At 52.6% G+C, this 27,312-nt stretch overlaps 9 protein-coding genes across 9 annotated transcripts; 7 read left to right on the top strand and 2 right to left on the bottom strand.

Moving 5' to 3' along the window:
* Positions 1-139: 139 nt before the first annotated feature.
* J4E87_006629 (uncharacterized protein) lies at positions 140-722 on the top strand (the record flags this gene model as incomplete). Its single annotated transcript, XM_049378231.1, has 2 exons — positions 140-145; positions 186-722. 2 exons carry the CDS (start codon positions 140-142, stop codon positions 720-722), a joined length of 543 nt encoding a protein of 180 aa, XP_049232035.1.
* Positions 723-1,539: 817 nt separating this feature from the next.
* J4E87_006628 (uncharacterized protein) lies at positions 1,540-1,994 on the bottom strand (the record flags this gene model as incomplete). The annotated part of the gene is made up of 3 exons (XM_049378230.1): positions 1,540-1,663; positions 1,717-1,786; positions 1,841-1,994. The coding sequence occupies 3 exons, from the start codon at positions 1,992-1,994 to the stop codon at positions 1,540-1,542; spliced, it is 348 nt and encodes a 115-aa protein (XP_049232034.1).
* A 1,163-nt stretch (positions 1,995-3,157) lies between these two features.
* J4E87_006627 (uncharacterized protein) lies at positions 3,158-3,820 on the top strand (the record flags this gene model as incomplete). Its single annotated transcript, XM_049378229.1, has 1 exon — positions 3,158-3,820. One exon carries the CDS (start codon positions 3,158-3,160, stop codon positions 3,818-3,820), a length of 663 nt encoding a protein of 220 aa, XP_049232033.1.
* A 195-nt stretch (positions 3,821-4,015) lies between these two features.
* Positions 4,016-5,346, top strand: J4E87_006626 (uncharacterized protein; the record flags this gene model as incomplete). Its single annotated transcript, XM_049378228.1, has 3 exons — positions 4,016-4,021; positions 4,637-4,643; positions 4,700-5,346. The coding sequence occupies 3 exons, from the start codon at positions 4,016-4,018 to the stop codon at positions 5,344-5,346; spliced, it is 660 nt and encodes a 219-aa protein (XP_049232032.1).
* A 3,007-nt stretch (positions 5,347-8,353) lies between these two features.
* Positions 8,354-9,188, top strand: J4E87_006625 (uncharacterized protein; the record flags this gene model as incomplete). The annotated part of the gene is made up of 3 exons (XM_049378227.1): positions 8,354-8,887; positions 8,971-9,030; positions 9,081-9,188. 3 exons carry the CDS (start codon positions 8,354-8,356, stop codon positions 9,186-9,188), a joined length of 702 nt encoding a protein of 233 aa, XP_049232031.1.
* Positions 9,189-10,282: 1,094 nt separating this feature from the next.
* On the bottom strand, positions 10,283-11,639 carry J4E87_006624 (uncharacterized protein; the record flags this gene model as incomplete). The annotated part of the gene is made up of 3 exons (XM_049378226.1): positions 10,283-11,196; positions 11,247-11,375; positions 11,423-11,639. The coding sequence occupies 3 exons, from the start codon at positions 11,637-11,639 to the stop codon at positions 10,283-10,285; spliced, it is 1,260 nt and encodes a 419-aa protein (XP_049232030.1).
* A 1,104-nt stretch (positions 11,640-12,743) lies between these two features.
* J4E87_006623 (uncharacterized protein) lies at positions 12,744-17,102 on the top strand (the record flags this gene model as incomplete). Its single annotated transcript, XM_049378225.1, has 3 exons — positions 12,744-13,689; positions 13,739-15,208; positions 15,256-17,102. The coding sequence occupies 3 exons, from the start codon at positions 12,744-12,746 to the stop codon at positions 17,100-17,102; spliced, it is 4,263 nt and encodes a 1,420-aa protein (XP_049232029.1).
* A 5,638-nt stretch (positions 17,103-22,740) lies between these two features.
* On the top strand, positions 22,741-22,998 carry J4E87_006622 (uncharacterized protein; the record flags this gene model as incomplete). Its single annotated transcript, XM_049378224.1, has 2 exons — positions 22,741-22,756; positions 22,808-22,998. 2 exons carry the CDS (start codon positions 22,741-22,743, stop codon positions 22,996-22,998), a joined length of 207 nt encoding a protein of 68 aa, XP_049232028.1.
* Positions 22,999-23,785: 787 nt separating this feature from the next.
* J4E87_006621 (uncharacterized protein) lies at positions 23,786-25,405 on the top strand (the record flags this gene model as incomplete). Its single annotated transcript, XM_049378223.1, has 1 exon — positions 23,786-25,405. The coding sequence occupies one exon, from the start codon at positions 23,786-23,788 to the stop codon at positions 25,403-25,405; it is 1,620 nt and encodes a 539-aa protein (XP_049232027.1).
* Between the last annotated feature and the right edge of the window lie 1,907 nt (positions 25,406-27,312).

Genomic DNA, 27,312 nt, shown 5'->3' with positions numbered 1-27,312 from the left:
AGCACCCTCAGCTGGCCGTGTCGCACACGGGCGAATGCGCACGGACGACTGGCGGCACAACGAATCACAGGTAATTTTTTTTGACGACCTGTAGTTATGCCTTCTCTCCTGTTCCTGCTGGATCGGTTTCCACCTCCACATGGCTGTGGTTACCCACCATCAACGACGCCACTCTCGGCGTGCAGGGATACTTCCCTGTTACACCTGCCCAAGGACCTTTCAGCTTTTGGGATCTATACGACTCTGTCACCGACAGCAGTCAGGGTCGTCTTCTTGGAGAAGCAGATACGTACGGAAACTGGCCTGTGTTCGAAGATCCCCTCATCAACCCTCCGGTTGGTGATGGCTTCTTTCCTCAAATGCTTCCGGAGCTCGACCCCTTACTGGCGCAGCCTTCCTACCCTACCGCAGGACTTGGTCAGGCCTTTCAACACATCGCTCCCGCTCCCACTCCCACCCGAGATGCTGTTGTTCAGCCAAACATCATCGCACCACCGTCACGTGTGCATGCCGCTGCTCGTCGCCGCACGGTTGAACCGCGCTTCCAGTGCAACATTGATGGCTGCACCAAGGCATACCGCCGTGTTGGCGATTGCCGCCGCCACATGCGTAAGCACCAAGCCCCTAACCTCAGATGCGTTGTCGAAGGCTGCAGCATGAAGTTTGACCGCATGGACAAACTTCGTGATCACGTCCGACAAGGCCACAAGATGAACTTGTAAGGGCTGAGCTTTTGGTGTTGCTTTGAGAAAGCTCGTATGTGGGGTGAAATATGGGATGGGGAAGTCTCTCTTGAAGTTTGGTGTGCTGTGTCAGTTGTTGGATCTCTTGGTTTCTCACTCAATTGTAATATCTCCTTCAGTCAGTCGTTACCTAGGGACAAATATAGTTGGCGTTAGTGTTATCGATAAAAATATAACAGTCGTTACCGAAATGCTACATCACCAAGATGCTATTGCTTTTGCTATGTTCACGAAGGAAGGCTGATATCGCAGGTCTGGGGTGACGCGAGGATCGGGCCAATCTATGTAGATCGACTCCTCCAAAAGTTGCCCCACCTCAATCAAAGAGAACACCAACACGAAACACCCTGGAGCCTACGTCGACGCCCGGCTTGCTAATTTGCTTCTTTCATCCCACCGTAGTCTCCAGACCTGAATGTTGCGCTGTATGAGACGGCACCCGCCGAAATCTTGCATGTTAGCGTCAGCCTCATGAATGGAATGCCTATTCAGGTGCGTTCAGGAGACAACTGCTTTATTATGACACCAAAAGGCTTCCGTACTACACGATCCATCCCCAAACCAAATCAAACCGCCCCCAATCAAAAGAGTCTTTCCTAGAAAAGAAATAGAAAGTAAAAGTGCACCCACCCCCCCAGCTACAGAAGCTGAAAGCTTGTCCCCTCCTGACGTTCCCGTACGTGATGTGTTCCAGTGGATACCGAGCTCGCGTACCGAGCTCGCCTCGAAACAGGACAAAACCACCAAACAATTGCTAAGCATCGGAAAGACAGGAAAGGTATGCCGAAGAGAACCCTTAGACGTTGCACAAGAAAGAGGAAATATCGTCGTTCATGGTGGAGAACTCGCTGTGGGAGCGGATGTTGGCAACATCACCAGTGGTAGCAATCTGGCCGTTTCCATTGCGGCAACCAGTGTCGCTATAAAGTAATCAGCTTGTGATCCCCTTAACTCGTGTTATGCAATCACTTACTTGTAAAAGATGCAGTTGTGGCCGTTTGCCTTGAGCGAGCTGACCTTGTCGTTCAGCCTTCCAGAAGCCTCTGCTACATGTTAGCTACCACGTTCAAGAGATGTGCATGCTGGAAATGACTTACCGCAGATGCCGTAGTGGAAATTCACATTGTCGCAATCGTTGAAGTCTTTGTTGGAGCAGAGTTGAACGCTGGGGTTGAGCTGCCTCTGCTGGATGGAGGCGGCGAAGGCGGCCGAAGAGGCGAAGAGGGCGAGGATGATGGTCTTGGAGAACATGTTGTTGAGTTGAGAGGAGTCGATGGACAACTTGAAGTGGGAAGATGTGATGATTGAGTGTTTGGAAGTGATGATTGGAGATGATGAGGGATGTCTGTTCTGTGCGGTTTTCCTCCAGTTCTTATATAGCATTCACAACGTCTGCAACTCATCTTTCTTTCATGTCTAACACATCCCACGGAACCGTCTTTGACCCCAAAAAGCATAGCCATGAGAAAGTATCGGCGGTATCTCATTGCTGAGCCTTGGATACGAGCGTGACTGATTCGAGCAAATGAAGCCAAGTATGCTGAGATGGTGTTGTAAAGGCCCTACACCTCACCGACAAGTAATCACCTCGATTAGACCCAGAATAGCAGAACATCTCCTGGGCATACCACGATGGACGCAAGATGCGAAGTTCGAAGTAACATGCTTGGCAGCCGTTGGATTAGTATACATCGGAGAACTACCAAGACCGTGCTCGGGCCGGTCTGAACAGTCGAGCGGATCCAGAAAGACGGACCGATGCAGGTAGTCGGAAGACCCTGAACGACCCTGAATCGTGGGGCTGACCTGTTCGAGACAGGCCTAATGCAGGTCATAAGTCTGGATTTGTGCCTTGCTTTGGACCGAGTGGGGATAGCGAGGCCATCCTGATGACTGATACTCAGCGGTGAAGACATCTGAGATCCCTTTTCAGCTAGCGACCCAAGTCCTTGGAAGCCATGTAGTTACTGCATTTGGCAGTGACCTTACTTCTGGTAATTTCGTATTAGTGCTGGGCATGCTGTTTCTGTCAACGAATAGACCCGATGTCAGCGAAAGCGCGAGCAGTCCAAGTCCTTAGGGCTGATTCGGATACGGCCTCAGTAACAATCGTATGCTTGGTAGTCTGTCACCGTCGCGGTACTTTCTGCTATGGTGCGAATACAGCGGATGTCGATGAGGATGTGAGCGGAGAGCCAGCAGTCGTTGAATCCGTATCCGACGCCGGATGCAGTGCCTCAGTAATCAGGTATTGAGGAGATGTATGTTGATGAAGCTGCCAAAGTTATAAGTAACGGGCGCAATGCTCTCTTCCAGCATCAGCTCAGTGCCTCACTATCCTTCCTGCATCCTCATCTCAAATCCTTCACTTCTCTTTCCTACACCACGGCCTTCATCAGCTACCCTACCTCACCATGACTGCCTCATTCCTCAAGCTATCTCTCCTTGCTACTGCCAGCATGGCTGCAGCCGCCAGCGTCAATGCGACGGCCAACATCGACATCGACGTTTCTTTGGGAGCAATCCCCATCGAGGTCATTGCCGAGAAGGTCCATGTTCCGACCAAGGCCATGGTCGACCTCCTCAACACCGTCGACTATGTCACGATGACCGTGGAAGACTGGTGCCCCCTCCTGCAGCAACCCATTGAGGCCGTCCAGGCCTGGCCGGACCACGTCAAAGAATACGTCTTCACTGAACTCTCGCTCGAGGTCTCGGCCTTGGTCGCCCCGGAAGCCGCCCGTGTCGACGCTGTATCCGAAGTCAAGAGCAACAAGCTTGCCGCTCGCAACGACTCGGTCCGTCGCATGGAGCGTCAAGCGCTTGCCCTTCACGATGCGCGTATCAAGTCAGGCCGAAGCGGCTGCTTCCAGAACTGGGCATGTGGCTCTTGCGTCGTTGCTGCTGGGCTTGCAGGCGCTTCCGGTATCGCTGGATGCACTGGCGCTGCTTTGGCCGCCGTTGAAGGCACCGCTGGCTTTGCTCTCGCCGCAGTCTATGCTGCCTATGTTGAATGCACTGCCAAGGTTGGTGGTGCTACTACCGCCGCCATTGGTGTTTGCCACTCTGGCCTCTAGTTCGATACTGTCGGACGATTCGCGGCTAATGTAGTGAGGTAAGACATCTGCTTCCCCTTCACCTTGCAGTGAGATTCTCGTCTAACGGTATCATAGATTGTCCAGAGGTTTCATTACGGCAATCTGTTGGGCGGTTTTGAGCAGGAAGCAAGGGGCTATTTGTGGCAAGATTTGTAGATCGGCGATGTAGCCACCATGTCTGTATTTGGTCGATGTTTGGTTTTGATAGTGTTTCGATGCTTCGATTCGAATTAATGGGAGTGAGTGGTAAGATGGCTATTGGATGTTTAGTCGAGGAATTCACAGGTCCAATACTCACCCGTGTCCCGTGTTCCGAGTATCACCAGCCCTAACGCGCGGTGACATGCATGTTGCACGTCTTCTCTCCGCTTGAAGACCTCGACCGCGCCATTCCCACCTATTGAAGGGAGCCATCTCCACAGCAAGCATATCAGCGATCAGCGCAAACCCTTGCGGCTCGTCGCCATCGCCCTCAATGTTGATTGAGCTGCACGAGAAGCTGCCACATGCGGCTAGAGGGCCCCGCAAGTCTGGACCCTGAAAAGACGTCACCCGCCAAGATATGATGGCATAGCATCAGCCGCTATTGCTCAAATACATGGCAGTCGCTTAGGACCGATGTGAACGAACAATTACGATTCTTTTTGCTGCACCTGCATACCAAAGACCCTGAACATTCGGTGCGGTCCTTCTACGGCCTCTAGGGACTACCCAGCTGACTGATAGACAGGGACCAGTACCCTCCAATCACACTATTTGACACGGCACCGCCTAGACCCTAATAGTAGTTCACAGACTTCACGTACGTTCACGCTTTCAAGGTTCCAGGATGTCTTGCAGCTTACTAAGATACGACAGCACACACTGTCTTCACCATGAGCTCACGACCATCTCTCATGCCGCCCACCGAGGGCTCCTTCCTCTCATCGGGCGCCTTCACTCCCTCGGGCCTCACACCCAACACACGCTCCGAAGCCGAAGCCGCCTTCACCTCCAACAGCGCTTCGCAAACCGATGCGGCTGCTCCCGACCCAAATCTTTTGCCCCTGATGGGTGCCGGTGGAGGAAACGAGACAACAGACAATGGCCCAACTGAAGCTGTCCGTGCTTACACTGGCTACCGCCGCCCTGGCATGGCTCGAGCAAGCTCAGCGAACTACGAGAACGCACTGAAGCGAGCGCAGCAAGCGTCCGTCTCGTCCGACTTCTCCGCCGACTCTGAAGTACCCGACAACGTCACTGCGGGCCGAACAGTCGCGTCGCCGACAGGCTCCACTCCATTCCCGCCTCCCGGTCAAGGTGTAGTGCCCCTCAACTACAACTCTACTCCCGTTGGCGCCGCTCAAGGCGATGCAGTCAAGAAGACTCGTTCGCGTGGCCTGAGTCTCAGCGGCCTTGCCCAGCAGCAGGGATGGAGCGAGCAGGACTACAAGCGTGTATACAGCGCCGATTTGCTTGCTGAAGAACCGAAGAACAGCGCTGGATATGGCTCAGGCCCGAAATAAGAGGCGAGCATGACATCACGGTGCATGACGGCGTTCATGCAGACCGACACTCAGCCCAAGGGAATGCAGCGGTCATTATAGGACCGCTAGCTTGCTACAACTGCTATTACATTTACCATATCATGAGCTTCATGCAAGGCGTTGGGTGGAGTTCTGCCAAAACATCGAGGTCGCAGGCCGACGATCCTGTTTAATACATCGATTATGATCCAGTGCATTTCACTATCGTCCTTGACATGAATGCGATAAGAGCCACAAACGTTGAGCAATAGCAACTACTAACTGCGTAGTATCATATTGCCCTTATCTACCATCTTCTTATACTTCTCGCATCTCAGTTTGTTGTTGCACCTGTATGCCTCTCCACCCTCTCTACACTGCTCTGGTCCTACGCAGCATGTCATGTCTCTGCATTCGGTCCAGCAAGTCCTCTTCCCGCACGTCTGCTCACATACTTCTTTGAACCATTCATTGCTACTATGCAGTCTTTCGCACTTTGCTTCGCACTTCAAGTGAGCATTACCCAGGTCACAAGTCTCCAGGCATGTATCGCGAAACGCACTGCAACCTCGAGATAAAGTCTCGATTCTACTTGGGGCGGGAGTGAACGGGAGAGAGGTCGAGTTTTGCGTTCCCGAGGAGCGAAAGGGCAACGCACAAGAACCAGTATGGCAATACGTTGGCGTACTCCCCCAGCAAGACTCCACACAATCCCGATCCGGTGCAAGCGAGGCGTTGATCTCTTGCCATGTTTGTTGCTGACATTGAGTATGGTTCTTGAAGCAATTGGGTGAGCGTAAGCTGTCTGCCAACGCGTCCAGTGTAGGTGGAATACACCTATCGTGTGTGCATCGGACCCAAGACTTCACGCAGTCTTCACACTCCATTGTATGAGCCGGCTCGAGAAGGTCAGCGCGGTCAGCGAGGTCTTTGCAGATTTGGCGCTCGCACGCCCCGTGGACGCCGCAGTGTACAGGACCGTCTGTGCAGAGCTGGAGCTCGCATTGTAGAGTTCGCTGGTGGTCTGTTGTGTGGAGTGGGTAGGGCGGGGCGAGTTCATACCCTGGGGGATTGTATGCCATTCTGCGTTCGTGAGGTCTCTCACAGTTATTCAAGTATAGCTGACAATCCGTACACGTTTTCACCTCCGCGTTGTCCGCATCTTTTCTCGCTTCCGCATTCGCGACCCTGTTAAGCTCTACGTTCTGCAGAGACAGGATAGGAAAGCGACCAGTAAGACTGACGTCGCAAAAGTCGCACTCTGAGCATTCATGATCGCTGCACAGATCGTCGGCTGTATTTCGATGCGATGATGAGATTGGAAGTACGAGGTTTTCGGATGCGTCGCCCATGAGAGAGCGATAGTCGGCGTAGCATGAACGGTCGCATGTTTGCTGTTCCGACCCTCGGATGCCGAATAAGGAGGAGAAAGACAGTGCGCGTACAGTGAACGGAAGAGATAAGAGGATGGATGCTTTCGGTATCAGCATGGTGGCGGATGGGATGTGTTGGTGCGGGTTGATTGAACGAAACGAACATCAAAGCGGGGACCCGAAGCTTTGAACATCGGAGGAATGATTTTCTAGGAAGTGCATCGCGGGAATTTTCACTAAGATAGAAAGCTGGGAGTGAACTGACCACCTAGGTATTTCAAGGTTCGGGGCGAGCTCGCGCGAGTCACGTGACTGGTACTCACCGCGAATGCTGGGCTTGTATCCTGCATTCTGCATTCCCTCATCTCGGCACTCTGACAAACCATGAAGTCCGACGCAATCTCTCAATACGATACAATGAAACTTGAAAAGAGCAATAGCCCATCGAAACTGTTGGTCGAGCCTGCCCGATCGAGTCGCTGGATTGAGGGTGCAAACACTGAGAGCGGAGAAGGCTTGGCTTGATGCGTTGAGGACCTAGAATATTGGATTACATACTAAATGATAGGCTATTAGTTGACCGACGGCGCGAATGTTCGAGAATGAGTTCGACTACTCGCTGATTCGGGTGTTTGTCAGTGTCGGGGTAGCTCTTTCCCTCACTATCGACCTATCACCTGCTTCAGAGATTGAGGCAGCCGTTACCTCTACACCGCTCGTGCTTCTAGCTCGACCCCCTTTCGTACGTCAATGTGCTTTGCATACCGACTTCCTCCACTCCTTCCTCCCTTCCTGCACCATCAACTTCCTTTTTCTCCTCCTACTACCACATTTCAATACCACCTCATCCTACACGCTCACTGAAGATGCGATTCAACAAGATCTTCGTGGCTCTGGCCATGGTACTACCTGTGGTGTTCTCTGCCAGCATTCCATCCGCGGAGCAGTTCTGCGAGCCAGGCACTCGAAAGTGCGACTACAACGACGTGGTGATTTGCAATCCCCAAGGCACTGAATACTGGTCGGATCAGTCATGTAGCAAGACCGAAATCTGTACCATTGACACCAACAACCCTGATGATCATGGTCATTGTATCGCGACCTGCGACATCCCCGGCGAAGAGCGCTGCCTCGGCAATGAGTGGCGTGTCGCATGCAACAACGAGCACCGATGGAAAGCCATTGAATCATGCCCTACACCCGGAGTATGTAACACACTCATGAACAAGACTTCCTGCGCCACTGCAGACTTGCCACCGGCGCCTCTCCCTCCTGGCACTCCACCGCAACCTGAGCCTTGCAAAACAGTGACCGAGACGCGATGCTCAAACTGGTCAAACGGTCTTTACCGCATCGAGATGTGCAACTATGATCAATTCTGGCTTGCCTATGGGACCTGCGGATCGGAAGAGTTTTGCATGCACTGGGTGCCTGGTCAATACGTCAGCCAAGGCGAAACAAAATGCGTCTACGACCCTGAAATCCTGTCTACTGCTCCTCCTCCCAGATCCCTTGACTCTCGATCGTGGATTTCGCAAGGAACTCCAGATGCTCATGAGTATTGCGATACTGGCACGTCTCGCTGCTCTGGCAACAAACGTCAGGAGTGTGTCGACAACGTCTGGAAATCAACCATGTGTCCTAAGACTTCCGAATGCGTCAAGCATGACGATGTCGTGCAATGCTGGATGAAGCCACCTACTCCACCGACCGTACCCGAGCCATGCACACCAGGCAATCGAAAGTGCGACTCCGACGCATACGCCCTCATGCTTTGCGGAGACAACGAGATGTGGCATACCGAGAAGAAGTGCACCACTTACGGAGACTGCATCACTGACGACCCAGGGCAAGCGCACTGCGAGACTGGTGGTGTAGGTCCGTCGAAAATGCAACGTCAAACCAACAGCACTGAATGCGCCTACGGAGATTGGGCCTGCGACAGCCATCATCGCTTCATGTACAAATGCAACAGTAACGGTACCTGGTCGGCGCCGTACCAGTGCAGCAGGGCAGGTGGTTGCCAACCCGAGGGACCTACTTCCGCCTTCCCCAAGGGAAGAATGACATGCGCGGGTTTTCCGAAATACTTGTACCCTTACCCGGACAACAGGGTCTGTGAGACGGTCAAGAGCTGCGAGTACATGCAGTATCTTTACCTTATCGCTGTAAGTATTCCCCTTCCCTGCTCGTTCTCTTCTACTACGACGATACATCTGGGCTTTGCGAACGATGACTAACGCGCTGATAGGGCTCACCTGATGCCGAGACTAAGGAGAAGTTCCGCAAGAGCATGTGCGCGGACGAGGCTGTAAGTGATTTATTCTCAAGGTCAGGAGGAGTAGGCTAACATTCTTGTAGTGCATGGACTGCGATCGCTGCACTTACAAACTCGGACAAGGCGAGGTGCTACAACCTGATCTCCGCACCCTCCTTCATGGCTCGCCGGTGCCTGACAATTTTGACTAGTAGTCATGAGAGAGTAGGATGAAGTACCACGTCAGCTTGAGTATAACGAAGGCGGTTGGTGATGGGATTGATGTGTGGTGGAAACTACGCACAGCCTAAGAGGGATGTCAATATGTCTCCGATATGGCGAACATTCTGACCTTGGGTAACCCTATGTATAATCACCTGTAGTCCTCTACCAAAATGAATGGCTTACCAGCTCAATGACAGGCTTGAAAGCCGGTGACACTCCAAGTCGATATAGTAATCCTCTCTTCCTATTCACTCCTCAACCCAACGTCATAAGATCTTTCACAACGCCGATGCGACTGATCAACACTCTCACCCACCTCTTTTACCCAACACTCAGTTACCACGCATTCCTCTCCCAACACACGAACCAGGCAACCATAACAACAACTGCCCAAACATGCACACCATCCTCTTACCCATTCTTGCCCTCCTTCTAACCCCCCTCGCCTCCGCCGCAACACCAACCACAAACCCCCGCACTACAACCTACCGATGGATCCCCAAACCCGCAACCCTGCTATCCGAGATCCCCGGATCCGGCGTTTGTGACGAGGAGATTGAGTATTGCATGAAGGTACGTATCCGCCACTGAGAACAGAGAAATAGATTTATTGCTGGATTCGAGCTGACGCTTTGATAGACCAAGATGGGTTTGACGCGACAGCTGCAGATGCAGCAGTGTAAGCTGTGGGCTTGTGCGTTTCATGATACGGTAAGTTGGGTTGGAGAAGGATGGGGATGTGAGATTGGCTGGCTAACGTGGTGGTAGTGTCCTGGGACTAGGTACTGCGATGTTGAGTACACCCTCTAGCGACGTTTACGGGCGTGCTGTGAGCGAGAGAAGTGTCAACTGCCTCGTTAGAACTTGGAACACATATCCGCATAGACGGTGGTAGACAGTAGCAGAACAGACGAGCCATCTGGGACAAAATGGGGAATTGGTCACTGATAGATGTGAAATACCTCTATATGAGCCAAACGACTCTTCAAACTTTTGTTCCTCTTGCTGCGCCGATCTTGCCTTAGCGCCATGCTATGCTTTGAAACCACTTTTGTTGTATCCGCAACTCCTGATGCGCCGTTCATGCTGGGCCGCCGAGAAATCTCATCAGGTACCCTCCCAAGGGTCCAAAGAGCGGGACTCCTGTGTTGTGACCATTCCTGCCGAGCCACAGAGCATAGGCACCCACTACCATGGCAAGACCAACAGCTCCGTACCGGCGGTGGTGCCAAACACGCAGCTTGATGTAGTGTATTGTCTTGACGGCCTGTCTCAGGGTCTGCGCGCGACGGAGGTCCTGCTCCTGCTGCAAAAACAGCATCTCGCCGTCTTCCAATGTAAGATGACGCAGACTGTTGTTTGTCGCAGACGATTTGAGTACGCTGGAGGACGAGATGCGCCACCACTCCCAGCTGTTGAGCGACGCAGGAGGTAGTCTCTCGTACAGCTCCACGGTCCGGGCGATGTGGAACTCGACGTCAAAGGGCTCTGGGAGCTTCCCTAGCATGACGTAGAGTATGTCCTCGTCCTCCTTCTCGTACTCCAGCAGCTCCTCCCTCTTGGATAGCACCACAGCTGCGAAGAGGTATATGGGCATAACCGCATGTCGCGCCAAGAAGAAGTCAAACAGCCTCGTTATGTCCTTGTAGTCTTGTATATTGTGGGCGAACATGGTGATCGTTCCGGCGAGCGCGAACGACGGCTGGCTTTTGGGGAGGTGCTCATACAGGACGGGATCGGCGGCGCGGAGGATCGGTCGCAGCAATTCGAGCTGGGCGAGGGCCGGGTCGAGCGACGACAGCATGAAGTCGCGAATGCGAAGCAGGCTTAGTCGGGCAACTGCAGCGGGGGCATGTTCGGGGCCGAGAACGAGTAGGAAGACCTGGACGATATCGTGGTAGCCCTGGAAGTAGCAGAGCGTGGGGTGATGGCGCAGGACGTCGAGGATGACATCGGAGAGCTGCTCTTTTCGACGATTGAGCTGCTTCTCAGATTCTGGCCATGTCAGCATGAAACACGAGATGGTTCGCTTATATGCAACATACCGTTCTTGGGGTAATAGACAAACGCGCGGTTGACGTCCAGGCCAACCTGATGCTCATCCTTGTGCTCGGAGAGATGTTTCCATGGCTCCTTCTCTGAATCCTTGTCAGAGCATCCTAGCAAGAGAGGCCCTATAGTTGTCAGCCTAGTGTGGAGATGCGTGCAATGGGAGGCCTACAAGCAGTGCAACGCAAGCTATCGCTGACGAGGCCAGAGGGGCTGGTCGCGAGGTCTACCAGGGCGGTGACGTCGCCATTGTCGATTGCGGCGCGCACCAGAGACTCCATCTCCTTCTCGGCAGGCGTGAGGTGGGGAACGGGGGTGGCGTGTCGCGTGGGCAAGCTGCCAGAGCTCACTGAGCGCGACACGGAGCCAGAGGGAGTGCGTGATGCCATGACAGTGCCCGCATTTCGAGACGTGCCCTCAGTGCGCGGCAGCGGCAGGAAAGAGCTGGATCTGGGACGCGATGACGTGGCCAACGTGGGCCCTCGTGTGCGCAGGAGAGCGCAGGGAAGAGATGCAAGAGGGTGGCAAGATGTCTGTTGGAGGAGCTACATGCTGTTGCGCGTAGGCGTCCCAGCTGCCGGGTTGACGTGACGGGTCGCGCCTTCCTCCTTGTCCAACCGAGGCGCTTGGCACCCCACCGACTTGTGAAGGTCAACTACCGGCACTTGCCGTTTCCCATCCCATCGCCATCATCTTTTATCCGCTGTCTGCGCGGGGGTGACGACCGTGTAACCCGACAACACCACTCGCGCCCACCCTGCACGTCTTCGTAGGCGGCCATCAAGGCCCGAGACGCTGCCGTGCCGCCAAATCTTCCGTGTCGGCGCACTTGTCTGCATGCTCGACACCTTCACGCCGACCAACCATTGCTGGAAGACTTCCCGTACCCTGGTCAACTTCTGCGCCGCACCACTGGACTTGCAACCAACTCACATAGCCATCGCGATCCGACCGCGATCCGACTAAGATCGTACTCCCTGCTGCACGATCATCTGGTGATCTAGATCGGTACCCCCTTCCGATACTTGAAGCGCACTACACGAGCCTTTCCGCGCTTTACACGTGCTGCGTGCTAGTAGTAGGTGCATCCGGTAACTCCATCTCTGAGAAGGTGTCCAGGGTGCTGTAGTGGCCTGCTAGCTGCCGGCTTGAGTAGGTCAAGGCATCCCGGTTCCAGTTGCCTTAGGTCGCTGCTGCTATTCCGCTCACCACTAACCGTCCAATCCAGCCCTTGCCACATCCGACAGGCTTTCTGTTGCATCAATTGATCCCAGTACCTATTGCTGAACTTCCTTGCCTCATCAGCGTGTCTGACAAGCCTGTTGCGACAGGCAGCAACATGTCATCCGTTTCAGCTCTGAGTCTGCCTTCGTTGCTTCTACCTACGCTGGTCTGATCTGATCCCGTGTTGTGCGCGGAATCTGTCACCATCGATTTCGGTCTTCAAGCTATACTTTGTCTCCAGCCTTCCGAATAGGCCTTAATCAAACGTCATGGCCCAAGCCCACGGCCTCAGCCTCATCGACGGTGAGTGGGTTTCCAGACCGCTCGACCCTTATCAGATCATGGCCAACGCGCCTCAAGATGACGTTGAGATGCGGGATGCAACGCCTAGGCCAACAAGCCAAGTGCCTGAATACGGCATACTGTCGCAGACTGTCTTTGAGACACCGCTGAGCAAACTCATCCTTCCGGCGAAGATACGTCACAAAGATCTGACTGACGTTGTCATGGTCGGCGAGGACTTCATACGTGTCAAAGAGATCCGTGACTATGGCCAGATCCGCCATGTGGCTTCCAAGACTGACTTCAACGGCGGCCGCATCATCACAGCCAAAGTCTTTGGCGACTCTCGTGAAGTTTCCGCAACCACAAGTGGCAGTCCTTCGATACATCAAAATTACATGAAGCACAGGGCAAGAAGGCCAACCACGGGAAATGGAGACGACGCCTTACCTCCGGAAGTCATAGTGCTTACTCTATCAAACCGATTGTTGATGTTCTTGTGGGCTCAACACGATCCGGCAGGTACTGCCACATTCATCCAGAAGACCATCAAGCTACCTGCAGGGAGTTCCCGCTTGGATCGTTTTGGTACCTTTCTCGCTATAGATCCCAAATGTCGAGCAATGGCAGTCGCAGCACACGAAGGGCGCTTTATCCTCTACAAGACGAAGCCGATGGAAAGATGGAAAAGGGATTCCAGGATGAGCAATGAGATAGCTGCGCCTATCGAAGATGAGCGAATCATGTCTATTGAAGGTCAGATCATGCACATGGATTTCCTATCATCAGGAGGTGGACAGGACGATTACCACGTTGTTTTGCTGTTCGTCGTCGTCCTCCAGGGGAGGACCAGGCTCACCTGTTTTGATTGGGATTGCAGACAGGATCTCAGTAAAGCAACCCCTCGGACGGAGCGATACCTTGTCCAGTCTGGTAAGTGTATAGACATACTAAGCAATATGAGCGTTGCTGACCTGTCTAGAGGACACAATACCTTCTCTGCTCATACCACTTCGCCGGAGTCCGGATTTCCTTTTAGTTTCCGACGACCACATCTCGGTTTACAAAAACATTCTCTCTGGAGATCCAACGCAAACCACAGTGCCGATCGACAAGACAATACTTCAATCAATACTACCAGGCGATGGCAAGCACGCCCCCAAGTGGACCGCTTGGGATAAAGCGCCGCGCAACTCCGATTACCAAAAGGAGGTGTTTTACATTGCAAGAGAGGATGGCCGTATTGTGTATGTGGTGCGAGGACCAGCGGGCACTCTGGAGATCGATGAGGCTGGTGATTGGCAACACCGGATTGACACATCCTTTTCATGCTTGGGTATCGACAACTCAGAGATGTCGCAGCAATACCCAGATCTTCTGATTGCCGGCGGGGCAAGCAATGATGGGTTGCTTTGCAAAGTCGGTGCCTGGCCCACTGAGTACTCGTATGCAGTACAATATCCAAGCGCAAATCACTTCTCCTTCGTCGATAGCATCCCGAATTGGACACCTCTTACAGACCTTGTAGTAACCAAACTTTCTAGCCCGCGCGCGTCAGACGAACGTCAACGATCTTCCATCTTTGTCGCAAACGGCAATAATCCACATGGAGAGATCTCGGAGCTGCGACGCGGCATACAAGCTGTTGTCGACGATAGTTTCAGCGGCATCAACGGCTGCGCTGGGATATGGGTGGTTGACCATGGCAGTCATATGGCAGACATCGAAGGCACGATGAGGAGACAGCATTATGCCATATTTTCAATAACGCTCCCGCCAGAGACTTTGGTAATTCGAATTGTCCGTACACAACCGGAGAGCCGTGCAGACTTCACTGGAGCATGGGAAGAGGGCTTCTGGGATAAGTTCCAAACACCCAGCGACGATGATCCGCTCGAAGACGATCTGATGCGAGAAGAGGAGACCATCTCGGCATGTCCTTGGTCTGACACGATATCGATCCAGATCACTAGGCGAGAGGCCCGCACTCTTCTTCGGCCAACATTGAGACAAATCGAGTCATTGAAGTTTGACTCACCGTTGCTGTTGGCTGTCACCCATACTGCATGCCCTTTCATCGCGCTTGCGTCTCGAAAGAGCGGTCATGCGCTATTGGAGATCATACCAATCTCAAAGGGCGGCAACTTCGAACGATCAAATTCATTCCAATACCAGCTAGCTCATGATCCCACGTGCGTAGAGACACTGGAAATCAACGGCCTTCCATATGTGTTCGTCAGTACATTCGATTCGAAGGTCTTCCTCTTCCAGTACTCGTATAATGAGACCTCGTTGATGTTGGAAGACTCCTGGAAGGACCAAGATACCCTCAACGGTTCGCAGAAGCTCTGTGAGAGTGTTGCAGTTCTGAGCAAGGACGGCAAGAATGTTCTAGTGTGCGCAATGCGGGATGGCACTCTTCTGAGTTCGCAAATCCACCTAGAGCACGGTGGTAAGTTTGAGTAGATCCTAATACGAGACGCTTCTCACATCGTACAGTCATATCACCCCCGTCCTGGAGCTCTACCCATATGGGCGCAGCTTCAGCCAAGATAACCCGCAGCGAAACAGATGTATCTGCAGCGTTTGTTTCCTGTGGATCGGATTTCTGCCGAGTGCGCCCCTCTCCAAGTGAATTCTCCTGTCTCGACATTGATTCAATATGGTTTGCCGATCGCGGCCACCCCGAGTACAATCAATCCCCAGTATCGGCAATCTATCAACTGCCATTTCTACCGAAACTAGACGTTGTTGGAAGGAACCTCGGCGGCTTTCTGTTTGCAGTCGCCGGAGATCGTCTTCTCTTCTCGCAACTGGATGCAGACGTAAAATGGTCAAGTCAGGATATGCCTTCTACATTTTTGCACGACTCCAAAATCATTCCCAGGAAACTCAGCACGGGCGCTAAGCCGAGCAATATACTGTACATGCAGAAGTTACGTCGAGTACTAGTGTCGACTATGGAAGCGAAAGAGAGACGAGGGCCACCTTCTGGCGAACGAGTCTTGCACTCATCGATCAAGCTATTGAGGGTGCGCGACGACAGACCGACAGATGATGTCGAGATCAAACAGGAGGTGGAAGCGCCGGTGGAGCGACTAGTCGTTGCTCAGGCTCCTTTGATGAATGCCGAGAGGGTATATTCCATCGTCGAATGGCAGTTCTTGAACAAAGACAGTAAGAGATACAATCTCATCATTATTGGCACCGGAATCCAGACCGGCTCCGCGCAGCATAGTGGAAGGCGACTGATCTTCAACACTGGCAAATCGGGCTCCAAGCTGGATTTGCAGAAACAGTCAACATATAACGATCCAGTCTATGGCATAGCGCTGTGGGACAATCAGACGACAGTCAGTATCGTCGGGAAGTCTTTGTGCATCGATCGTTTCGACGAAGAAGCCGGTCGATGGTTTCAGCGTGGTAAAACAGATCTGCACTCTCCAGGTATCCACTTGTCTGTCATTCAGCCATTCGTCTACGTTTCGACGCTCCAGCACTCGCATCTTTGCTTTAGAGTTGTGGAGTCAGCACGACCTGATACTTTCGAGTTTGTGCGGGAGTTCTCTGATAGTGGTATGCGCAACTGCGCGCGACATCTGGTCATGGATTTGCCAGACAAGGAGGGTGGTAGCAACGATCGATTCGTTTTACTCACCGATAAGAAGAGCAGCTCGGTAACCGGTCTCTACCAGCCACCTCTTCGGACACACAGTAACGCTTCACCGACGTTGTTTGAAGCATGTCTCCCCCGATCTGTGATTCGTCTCGACCGCGGTGATATCCGCCCACCTTGGTGCCGTCCAAATCCTGCAGGAAAGGCCACCGGAGTCCTTGTCGACGACATCATTGGCGCTTGTACCGATGGCACGATTTTCTCTTTCTCCATTCTTTCCAAGGCCGCCTGTCTACTACTTCGCCTGATACAAAACCTGATCGAGGTGAAGTCGAATCGTTCGGGCGCACACAAACACGACACAGTCAAACCCCGTAGTGGCGACATCTTCAACGTTCTCATGAACAACACCCCTGGCAATCAACATGGTGAGATATTGGTTAGGGATGTAGATCCACGTTATCTGGGGCAAAGTCTTCAGAGAGGTGCCAAGCACAAGCACGTCGAAGGCGACTTCCTCAAGAACTGGTTACATGAGGATGGCGACTTGAAGGGTTTATTTTGGAGCGACGCAGACGAAGAGGTCGGAAAGCTCTTCCAGAAGCTGGCGCTGGATGTCGACGAAAGATGGGGAACGAAGAATGCTGGGGAGACCAATGGGCATGAGAAGCAGCAGTTGTGCGAACATGTGAGGAAATGGATGAGCGAGGTGCTCATGCCTGTGCTATAAGAATCCAGGCGCCGACACTAGAGCTAGCTACGATTCAAGTCGCGTCCAGCAAAGAAAAGTTATTTGAGGTAGAAGCACGTGTGGTCTTCGAAAATACTTACTTGTTGAGACTCAATAGTGTACGTATGAAGCGAGGTATCTTCTTTCACCAACGTCTCTAGTAAGACATTCCATCCCATGTCGCACACTGTTCGTCCACAACCACGCGACCCAACGATGAGACAACACTGTCTCTCAAGCATCGTGTAAACAGGAACGTGAGAATCACGACTGTTACTTAAACTCACCACTCCCAAACCATGCAGGTCATCCTGCCATTTTGCCATATAGTTATACTGCCATCCTGCTATGCCACCATGCCCACAATGAATCTCTTCTGCCTCTCCCTCACCATCAACAAGCCAAAGAAGAAGGAGTCATCTTTCAACTTCATCCGCCTCCACCCTAAACCACACATTGAACCGCTCGTTACCCCGCCTGCTTCCCCGTTAGTCTCGGCTCCGCCTCCTCCTCCTCCTCTTCCTCCTCCTGCTGCTACTTCTCCTCCACCACCAAAGCGATGCGAGTCTCCAGCCCCTCAGTCGGATCCTGCGACTTCGAAGTTCACGGAGCGGCTCGAACTTCCGCCGAGCTTTTACGAGACGTCGTTCTCAGAGTCGACAAGGGAGTTGGTCCCGCAGCCTTTGGACGTGCAGCAGATGGAGACTTCTGAGGCGCGACGTAACGATGCAGTGAGTACCTGCCACTAAATGGGTGCTAGTAGGGAATAACAAGTACAGTTACACCCATACCTAAGGGCTTCGGTTTATGGTGTTGTGGATAGTGCGGATCGCGAAGCGTCTGTTGATGGGCAGTCTGATGGAAACATGCGGGTTGGGGAATTTGGAGGGTTTGGCGGGGGTGAGATGAGAGATAACGGGAAGCAGTAGGGTTAGGTCAATACCATCTGGAAACGTTCGCGTTATGCGAATGTGCAAAGGGAACATGTCCAACATTTCACGCGGCGCATCTCATGCTCCCATCTAGTCAAGCTATATCTTCCTCGTTGCAGTCTTGACTGAAGCTGGAGTTTTCTATATGGTCCACTACATGAGCAATGAATCAATGAGACGAGCACTTCCTCCACGTGTATTTGCAGAGTGAAATGAAGTGAACAAGTCTTGTAACAGCAGAGTGCGCCTTGGTCTTTGCTCGATAGCTGAGCTTCAAAGTCAGCCTCACAACCAGCTTCCTTTTCTCACTGCTGAGTCAGCCATGGATGAGCGAGCAGGGCTGAGGAATGACGGAGGTCTATTCCTCCGGCGGTATCTGGTCACGTGTCGAAGGGCACAGCGTTGTTTCACATAGCACCAGTGCAGATTCATTCTTGATCAACGAGTGGTTGAATAGTCAGTGCGCGGTTGCACGTCTAATTTCGCGACGCATCAAAAGGCACAGTGGCGTTTTTGTACTAACTGAATTGGTGTGAGGTCCACACAATTGAGAGAGAGTGTGTAGCAGCCGTCGCCCGCCTCGCACATCGTGCTCTGTCTTTGCTTTTGAGAATCAATCATCACTGCCAATCTACTACGAAGGAACCCAGACACGGAACTACGAACGCAATCCGGGGGCACTTTCGCGACCGACTGTCTACAGATCAAGACATCTTTCTCGTATTTTTGACTCTGCACGATTCTTCACGACCAACACCGCGCAATCCAGCATTTCGAGCCATAAAGAAGACTGTTCGATATGTCTCCTACCCCAGTCCAGGGTCAAACAGGCGATGATCGCTTCGATCGGGCTATCGATATCCCGGATGATTACCCTTTGGCTAGCGAGGCTGGCCTCGGGTATGTTTTTTTTTTTTAAATCGTTGCTAACCAGATTGAGAACAGAAGCCGCTCCATTTTTGGAAGCCCTTCCATTTTCTGGTGTAGTGGATACCAGTATTCCTACACTATTGTTGTCAGCCCTACCTTGGCGGAAGATGCTCAAGCCGTGCTGGATGGTAAAGCCGACTACCTTCTGCATGACGACGGACTACTCGCCGATACCGTTGGCTTCAATAGTATCGACCAGGGACTTGCCTACGCTGTAGTCCCACAGGTCATCCACATTCCCGTCGCTGCACAGGCCAACGACCCGGACGTGATGCCGTATGGGTCACCACCCCAGCTTCAGCCTCAGGTTCCTGTTGCACCCATCAACCCGGCGTTCAACAACCAAGTTCAGCATGCCGCCATTACAGCTCCTCAGTGCCCATACGGGTGTTCTGGTACGTTTCGTCGCCGTGAGGAGTATCGCCGCCACATGAAGAAACACAATGGTCCATTCTTCCCTTGCACTTATCCTAACTGTAGCAAGATGTTTTATCGCCAGGATAAGCTGCGCGATCACCTGGCCAAAGGCCATTGAGGTGGTGTGTACGGAACGAACACTATCATTGCTCGGGGGCAGCCTAGATAATACCAGTGGCGTGCTAGACAATGTTATAATGAATGCAAAGCAGGTCAAAATCGGCGGAGGGTTTCATTTGTATTTTGTACTTTGTGCTTTTGAGCTCTTATGTATCCCCTCCTGTTACATAAAAAAGGCAATGGCAATAGTATATTACGGTACTTCATCGTCTCCTCTGTATCTGAAAAGAAGTGATCTCACATGCGAAGTGGAAGATTTCTTCCGCCAGAACGGCGTGGTGAACAGTCTGGAGGGTCGAGGACCAATGGTGTCTCGTACGTTCAACGAAAATAACGGGCCACAAAACTCATCATAGGCCTCTGCTCGATCTCGCAGGCGAGCCACAAACATCGAGTCAGCCTCGCCGTTCAACGAGAAGACTTGAGCATCAGCCGGACAGCCCGACGTCGTTACGCTTACCACTGTGGAAGCATCATCTGCGGCCTCTTTAGTCCAAAGTAAAACGCTGAAGAGATCCCGTATCTTCATCAGATGCTGCTGGAGTGACATGGCTGATGATCTAACAATCTGCACGTCATCCTCCGCAGCCCCTTCGCACATCTCTTGGATGAGAGGCTCGTCGATGAAGCTGAGAAACATGACGCATAGCCAACCCTTACGGGCTTCCGACTTGACGGCATGTAAAGGTTGGAGAGCTCTGCACATGTGCCCGAAAGTGGGTTGAAGTAGTAAAGGGTCTACCAAGTCAAGTGAAAGCCTTCGGATGATGTCTGATACGCGATGACTGTATGCTATGCTTTCGGGAAAGTCAAAGTCGCGCGTCTCGCGTAGGTGATTAAATGCTGACTCCAAAACTTGCGAGAGTGGTAGTACCTCAGTGACGCGCCCGAGTTGTATCGCATCGAGAGTAAGCTCTTTAGATCCAATGACGGCGTTATGCTTCTTGTTGGGCTTTAGACGATCCTCAAGTCGAGTCAGGACAAACGGGGCCATTTCTCCATCTCGAAGTTGCATGGGAACACCAAGCGACGGCGGAACAGCATACAACCAGCTCATCCGGCCTTCTTGCACCAGCACATTTACAATAACCTCAAGTGCTTCGTTGGCACTATGTGTTGGGTTTGGCTTCACATTCTTGAGTCGCAACATACCACATAAGGCATAGTACTTATCCGAAGGTACCGTCGCTTTGAGTGTAGAAGCTAGCTGCAAAACGTTGGCGTCGCATAGCTCGTATGTCTGGGCTTCGTCGTAGTTCTGCCGAAGATACCACAACCTGCGGCACCAGGACGCAAACTCATCGAGCCATGTTTCTTCCAGATTACGACGGTATAGAAGCGCAGCGATAACAGCGGTGTCGGCGAGGGAGAGCCAGTGGCCACTATCATCCCAAGTGAGCAAGTAGTTTTGGCTGAGCAGTATCTCTTGTAGAATCCATGCTCTTTCACGCCACGTCGCATGACACAGGATCCTCAGCGCATTGAGGGCTGACGCCTCGAGCTCCGAGTCAACCTCCGGCAGCGATGTGCACGATTGACACAGAAGACAGTTGTGCGGGACCATTTGCGCAATGTCTCTAAGCCTCAGTGGGCCAGACAATGGGCAGTGCATGCGTCTCTTGACTTCCAGCACTGGGCTTAGATCCAGCCCAGGTACCCGCAGGAGCAGGATCGTGCATCGCGCCTCATAGTATATCTCGTCCATGCGCGGTATCCAATACGACTTGTCCTCGCTCGAATCCTGATCGATGCACATACAATCTAGCCAACAGCGAGTCGCCTTCCCCGTGATAGCTTTCATGCCCGGAGAGGCACGCTCTCCCAGAAGATATGTCAGCCGCTTTTGGAGCGCTGCCCAGCTCGGAAGCTTTTCAGACGCATTATCTCGCCATTCGCTCCATACGTATGATATCGCGACGTGGGTGCGGAAGCCGCTGGTGAGGTAGGCGTGGCGGTCGATCTGGCGGTGGAACAAGGAGGTGCTTGGGTCTATGAGGGCAAAGGCGGATCGGGTCGACGAGAGATGCGATTTTGGGAGTTCTTCCGCCATTCAGACATGGTCGTAGTCATGAACATGGCGCTTTTGGTGCGGTCGGGATGTGAACGTGGGACGAGTTGAGTAGGTGGAACGCGCGTGAGTGCTATCGAATCGTCGACTTCGGGGCCAGCCCTGGAGCTGGAGCGATGCAGCGACTATACCTATCTGGGTTTAGCCACATACCTCTCTCCAGCGCGTCTGATAGAACGCGTCGAAACCCACTGAGGAAACGTCGCATCCATCTGCAGCTCGATACTATCCAAAGTCCTGTACTGCCTTCAGGCTTGTTTGGCCGACCACCTTATCATCATGCGTGGTGCTATCCCAAGTGCTCCACCGTCTAACCAACGACATGGCCCACACAGCTGCATCGCTCAGTCAATGTGTCAATGGCACCTCTGCGGTCACTTGTCAATGATTCTCAGCTATCTGAGTCATTCCAAGATATAGCCTCATAATCTTTGACAGCAACGTGACAGAAGGTGTCAGAGATAGGCGAGGCTGTGGATGCATCGCAAGATCGCGACCCCCGATGACGATAACGCGATGACGTCGTCTGAGGCCGCGACATCCCAAAACACGTCTGACATGTGAAGGACCGGTAGCACAGACACGCTACACCGACTATCTCCCGTCTCGAGGCCGTTGAAAGCAAAACTTCGCTTTCCATCTGTCCGAGCCAGTAATGGCTCTATTTTGAGGATCAAAGTCTTGTCAAGCGCGTCTCAGCTTGCATCCAACCGGTCAACAAGAACCCTTTTCCGAAGCCGGAAAACACATTCTAGCCGATATCAAATGCAAGATGGCGAGCCTCTTGCTCGCGGCCCTGAAAATCTCAGCCGCACTAACGGCTAACAGTGGGTCCGCACGCGTTATCATCACCCCACTTAGCGCGTGAGGCGAGCGTGGCGCATCATCTTGATGTCGTTCGACGCAAATTCTCGAAACGGTTCCGGGACAAGTCGGGATGGTGCTTGTTGCGCACGATTTTTGCTCGCCAATTTTTCGTTGGTGACTGTATTCAGGGTCATGTTGGGAAGGCGCGGCGAAGGCGGAGGTGTATAAGAGGGATTGTGGCTCTGGGGTTTTGTCTACTTTCATCCACATCTGCATGCATCTCGCTTCTTCTCAAACGAAGATAATATACGTCATACCTCAATAACTCAACCTCAAACAAATCCATCAAACAATCAACTTCAAAATGCCTTCCTTCAAGGGTATGTTCATCTCTCTACCGACGCTTTCGTCCATACTAACAACGTCTCCAGACTCCGTCTCTTCCACTCCCGCCGGTGCCTCTGGTGCCCCAACCCCGGCCTCCACCAGCGCACCCACATCAACCCGCGAGACTCTCCACGCCGCATCTGCCGCACTTGGTCTGACCTCCCAGGGTCTTGACCTGTGCCCTCACTGCTTCCGCGAGATGTCGCACTGCAACGAGCGCTTTGAGTTCGCTTAAGCGTACTACAACTCAAACTCAAAAGTCGACAATCAAACACACTCGGCATTGTACTTTATCAGAACTCTCTTGCTCGACGACAGCGAACGCTGGCGTTTTCGCATTGAGGGGCTACGACATTTCAAATCTTTCGGCATGGCATTGGGTATTGGATGGACGGCATGATTGGCGTTTATTCTGGATTGGGGGAAACTTACAGGAAACGGCATACCCTACTTTGAGCGATTGTATATCACCACGAGGATAGAATCTTCGTATCGCATCTCAATCGATTTCACACACATTTTTCGATCATGCTTCAACATTAGTGAATTTTCGTGTCCTCGTTTCCCTTGACTTTGAGATGATGTTGCCGACCATAATGCGGAGCTGGCGCAACCACGTTGCGAACTGGGAAACCTGCTTGCACAGTCTGCTGTACTCTGTTCACGTAAGTAATATCAATAGCTTCGAAGCAGAGGAATTCAAGATGTAAAAGACATGCCCCCAGTGGCGAGAGTGTTGGTGGGCTGACGTCATCGCGAGCTTCTGCATTCTGCTGTTCAAATCTCACTGCAGCGTCCCAAATCTGCAATTCGCATTTTGTGTGGGCTCAATGCGTCCAGTATACGACGGACGCGATATAGTCGGTGTGCCCAGGTGGGTAGTCTGGAGATACGCGCAGCCGCTACCCCGCCGATACCCGGACGCAGCTTCCTCAGAGCGTTAGTCAACGCCCTACGCATCACGATAAGACTTTTCCTCAACACCAAGCTTTTCTCTCTCATTCCCATGCCAGACCTCCAGCATGGCTATCGCCCAAGAATTCCGACGTCCTTCGACCATTCAAGAGGAGGAGACCACACCCCTCCTGCCGCGCGATGAGCCGAAACCAAGAGAAGAAAAAGTGGCCATCCCGGTGTTATTCCGGGCTTTGATATGCGCGTTCCTTGTGTCGTTGACATTCAGTATCACGCAGGCTCCTATGCTATACGCTTTCCGGATATTGACCTGCGATGCGTATTACGAACATCATGAGCCGGATCCGAACGCTTTGGATAGATGTGCGAGACGCGAAATCGACGCTGGAGCGGCCAGGGCTTTTGCGCTTCTTGCATCATCAACGACGATATTCGGTCTCGTCAATTTGCTGGTAGCTGCATGGACTATCAAACGCCTGGGCGTCAAGTTGGCTTTGATCATCCAGATCTTCTGGCCTGCGGTCCGCCTTCTGATTCAGAATATCGGCATCATGCATGGCAGCAGCGCTGGCATCATGATCGTGCAATGCTCGCAAGTCATCACAGTACTTGGCGGCCCTAATGGATACGTTTTGTGTCTCAATTCTCTGGTGGCGGACGTCGTCGAGCATGAAAAGCGCACAGGCGCATTGGGCAGACTCCAAGGCTGCATGTACTTCGGAAGCGCTATCGGGTTTTTGATCGGAGGCATTATCGGCGACTACTTTGGTATACTTGCGCCCTTTCGAATGACTCTGGTGTTATTCCTGCTTTGCTGCGTATATGTAGCAGTATCGTTACCTGCTATGCCACCACCAGAGGAAGACAAGGATGCGAAACCTCGCGAGACCACTGGCATCGCGCGTTTCTTTGGCCCCCTCCGCATCTTTGCACCGCAAAAGTGGGAACTACCCAATGGAAGCACTCGCCTGCAGTTTGGAGCACTCACTCTCGGTATCGGCGTATTCTTAGGTATCCTTGCAACTGGCTACATCCCGATCCTACTCCAGATGTATGCTACCGTCGAGTTCAACTTTGGCCCCAAGGAGAACGGAGCACTCATCTTCTTATACTCAGCATTGAGAGGTGGTTTCCTCTCTCTTGTCTTTCCCCTCATCGTCGCTGCAGGGCGAAAGTGGCTGGGTGACGGCGTGAAGAACAAGTTGGCGGAGGACGAAGAAAGAGAATCGACAGTGCAGGTTCATATCATACCACCAACTCCGGCAGTAACAGAAACTGTCGACCCTCTGGAGAGCGAAGAGCCGCCCAACCCCGAACCGACGAACGAACAGGAGACGTTTGCATTCGATTTGTTCTATGCGCGCTTCAGCCTTTTGCTTGATGGCATACTTACCGGTCTTGCCGTATTCGTATCACAAGGTTGGCAAATGTACATCGTTGCTGTGATGCTGCCATTTGCTGCAGGTACCGGTGCCGCGTCCAAGGGATCGATCCTGCAAATGCTACCGAACAGCGAGCGTGTCGACGCGCTCAGCGGCATTACGCTCGTCGAAAATATCGCGCGTCTTTCGACCTCGGCCGTATTTGGAGTCGCCTTCGCTGCGCTTGCCGAGGCTGGCCAAAGTCATCTCACTTTCATCTGTAATGCCGCTGTTGCATTGCTTGGCTTTATTGTCTTACTTCTCTCGCGCTTTCCACCGAAAGGTAGTCGTCGGATCGGGATATAATACAGAAATTTTGGAGGAGCGCGCACAAGGTCAATAGACCATGAGATTGTGGACCATTGCAGCCCTTACGCGCTGGATGCCTGAGGGCGCGACAGACACGCGACCCATTCGCCGTTAAGCTCCCGGGGTCGCTTAGGCCTGCCAGACACAAGAACGTGAACATCGCCATCCCTATCTTGTCCCGCGACTCGTCAGCGAGCTTGTCAAGCTTCTAGTTAGATCCCTTCCTTTACTCATATAACTGCTCGACAACGCCTTGGCAGCTGCCTACTTGGGCTGCAGTCCTGGTTGCGGGAAAACAATAAGTTGCGACTCATACGCCCATCGTGGTTTCGACGCATCCCAGGCTGCACCCCACATGATCGTACCGCATCGCATCGCATCGCATAGCAGCGACGTAGTAATGAGGAGCTTTTTGGTCGCGTCGCTTTTGGCGAGCGCAATCAACGCACAATATAATCTCACGTATTTACACTTGATGAACCCAATGGAGCCGACTCTTACCTTCATGTCGTCCGATGACACTGCCACTACCTACGAGAAGCAGTGTCCTGAAACAACGACTCCAACGCCTACACCTTCGTCGACGTACTTGTGTATGATACCTGTACCCACTCTCTGCTGACACCGCCGCTAACCTTTACTCAACAGCTCCAGCCGAAGAATCAGCACGAGAAGCGTCTCTCGACAGCATGATATCCTGGGCGCGGTCATTCTACAAAACCGCGGTACCGGTAGAGACACCAGAAGCAGAACTCGACGGTTGCATTCCTTTCACCATGCTTCAAGGCCCCGAGACATGGGAATACCACATGACCATGCCAAGTGCAATGACCAGGAACGGTGCTTGTTCATGGAAGGGTGTGCTAACCGAAGTCCCCGTCACGTGCGACGCCGATTATTACGATGAGAAATATTCTATACTTAGCGGAACACCGACGGTTTTTTCGCAATCGGAATTGAGAGCATGGACAGACCTGAAGTTTGCTATGGCTACTATCGTAGGCGCTACGTCCACACCTACACCGGCAAGCACGGGTGATGCGAGTGGGGCTGAGGAAACTGGGGTAGAGGCTTCGGACAGCGAAGGACGGGCGCCGGGTATGCCACTGCCGACTGGCGCGATGCTGATGGTCGGTGGAGCAGCAGCGTTTGGTGGAGTGGCTTGGGGATTCTAAGATCGGAGTTGGCCGTGTTTCAAGGCGACAGCATTACACGTTGGGAACAGCTGCAGCGCGGCGTACCACAAGCTTCAGTCACATTGTCGCAATGCATCCATCCTCTTTAATGGCCATGCTTTTAGTGTCGGAGAGACTGATGAATGGTCGGCTGTGAAGTCCGTAATAAGATGAATGCATCGCATCATCGCAGCATCGCATCTTGTCGGATCGAAAATCGCGAGTATAGTTATGCACATCGAATGCGACGTGAGACTTCCCGTCTCTACATGCCGAGAACCGCATCCTGCAGAAGAGTGGAGAGTCTTTCTAGAGAGGTTACATGTGGGTTGACATATAGCGTTGCATACGGCAGATGGATCGAGCATGACCGTGGAGGCACGGCACGGCCCACAGAACCGCGGTCACGATTATGCCAGTTCAGCCTCGATCGACGAGATACACCGGAAGTAGAAGCGAGGGGGGTTCGGAATTTCGGCATCATAACAGTCAGCCAACTCGGCTGGGCAAGGCGTGTAGTAGCCCTGTGGCTGTGTAGGAATTGTTGAACAAATGGTATGTATGATTGGATTTCGAAATGTATATGTGAATAACGAAGCCAGGTAGGCTTCCAACGGGGCCTGATCAACAAACATTTCCAAGCGTCATGGGCGAAGAAAGGCAAAATCGGAGAATGGAAGTGCAATGGGCAAGTCTGGCGCAATGGAGGCGATCTTGAGATCAATGCAT

The sequence above is a fragment of the Alternaria ethzedia genome, assembly GCF_023757985.1.
Source record: "Alternaria ethzedia strain BMP 0044 chromosome Unknown scaffold_16, whole genome shotgun sequence".
In the NCBI taxonomy this organism is placed as follows: domain Eukaryota; kingdom Fungi; phylum Ascomycota; class Dothideomycetes; order Pleosporales; family Pleosporaceae; genus Alternaria; species Alternaria ethzedia.
This window is presented reverse-complemented; position numbering and strand designations above follow the sequence as displayed.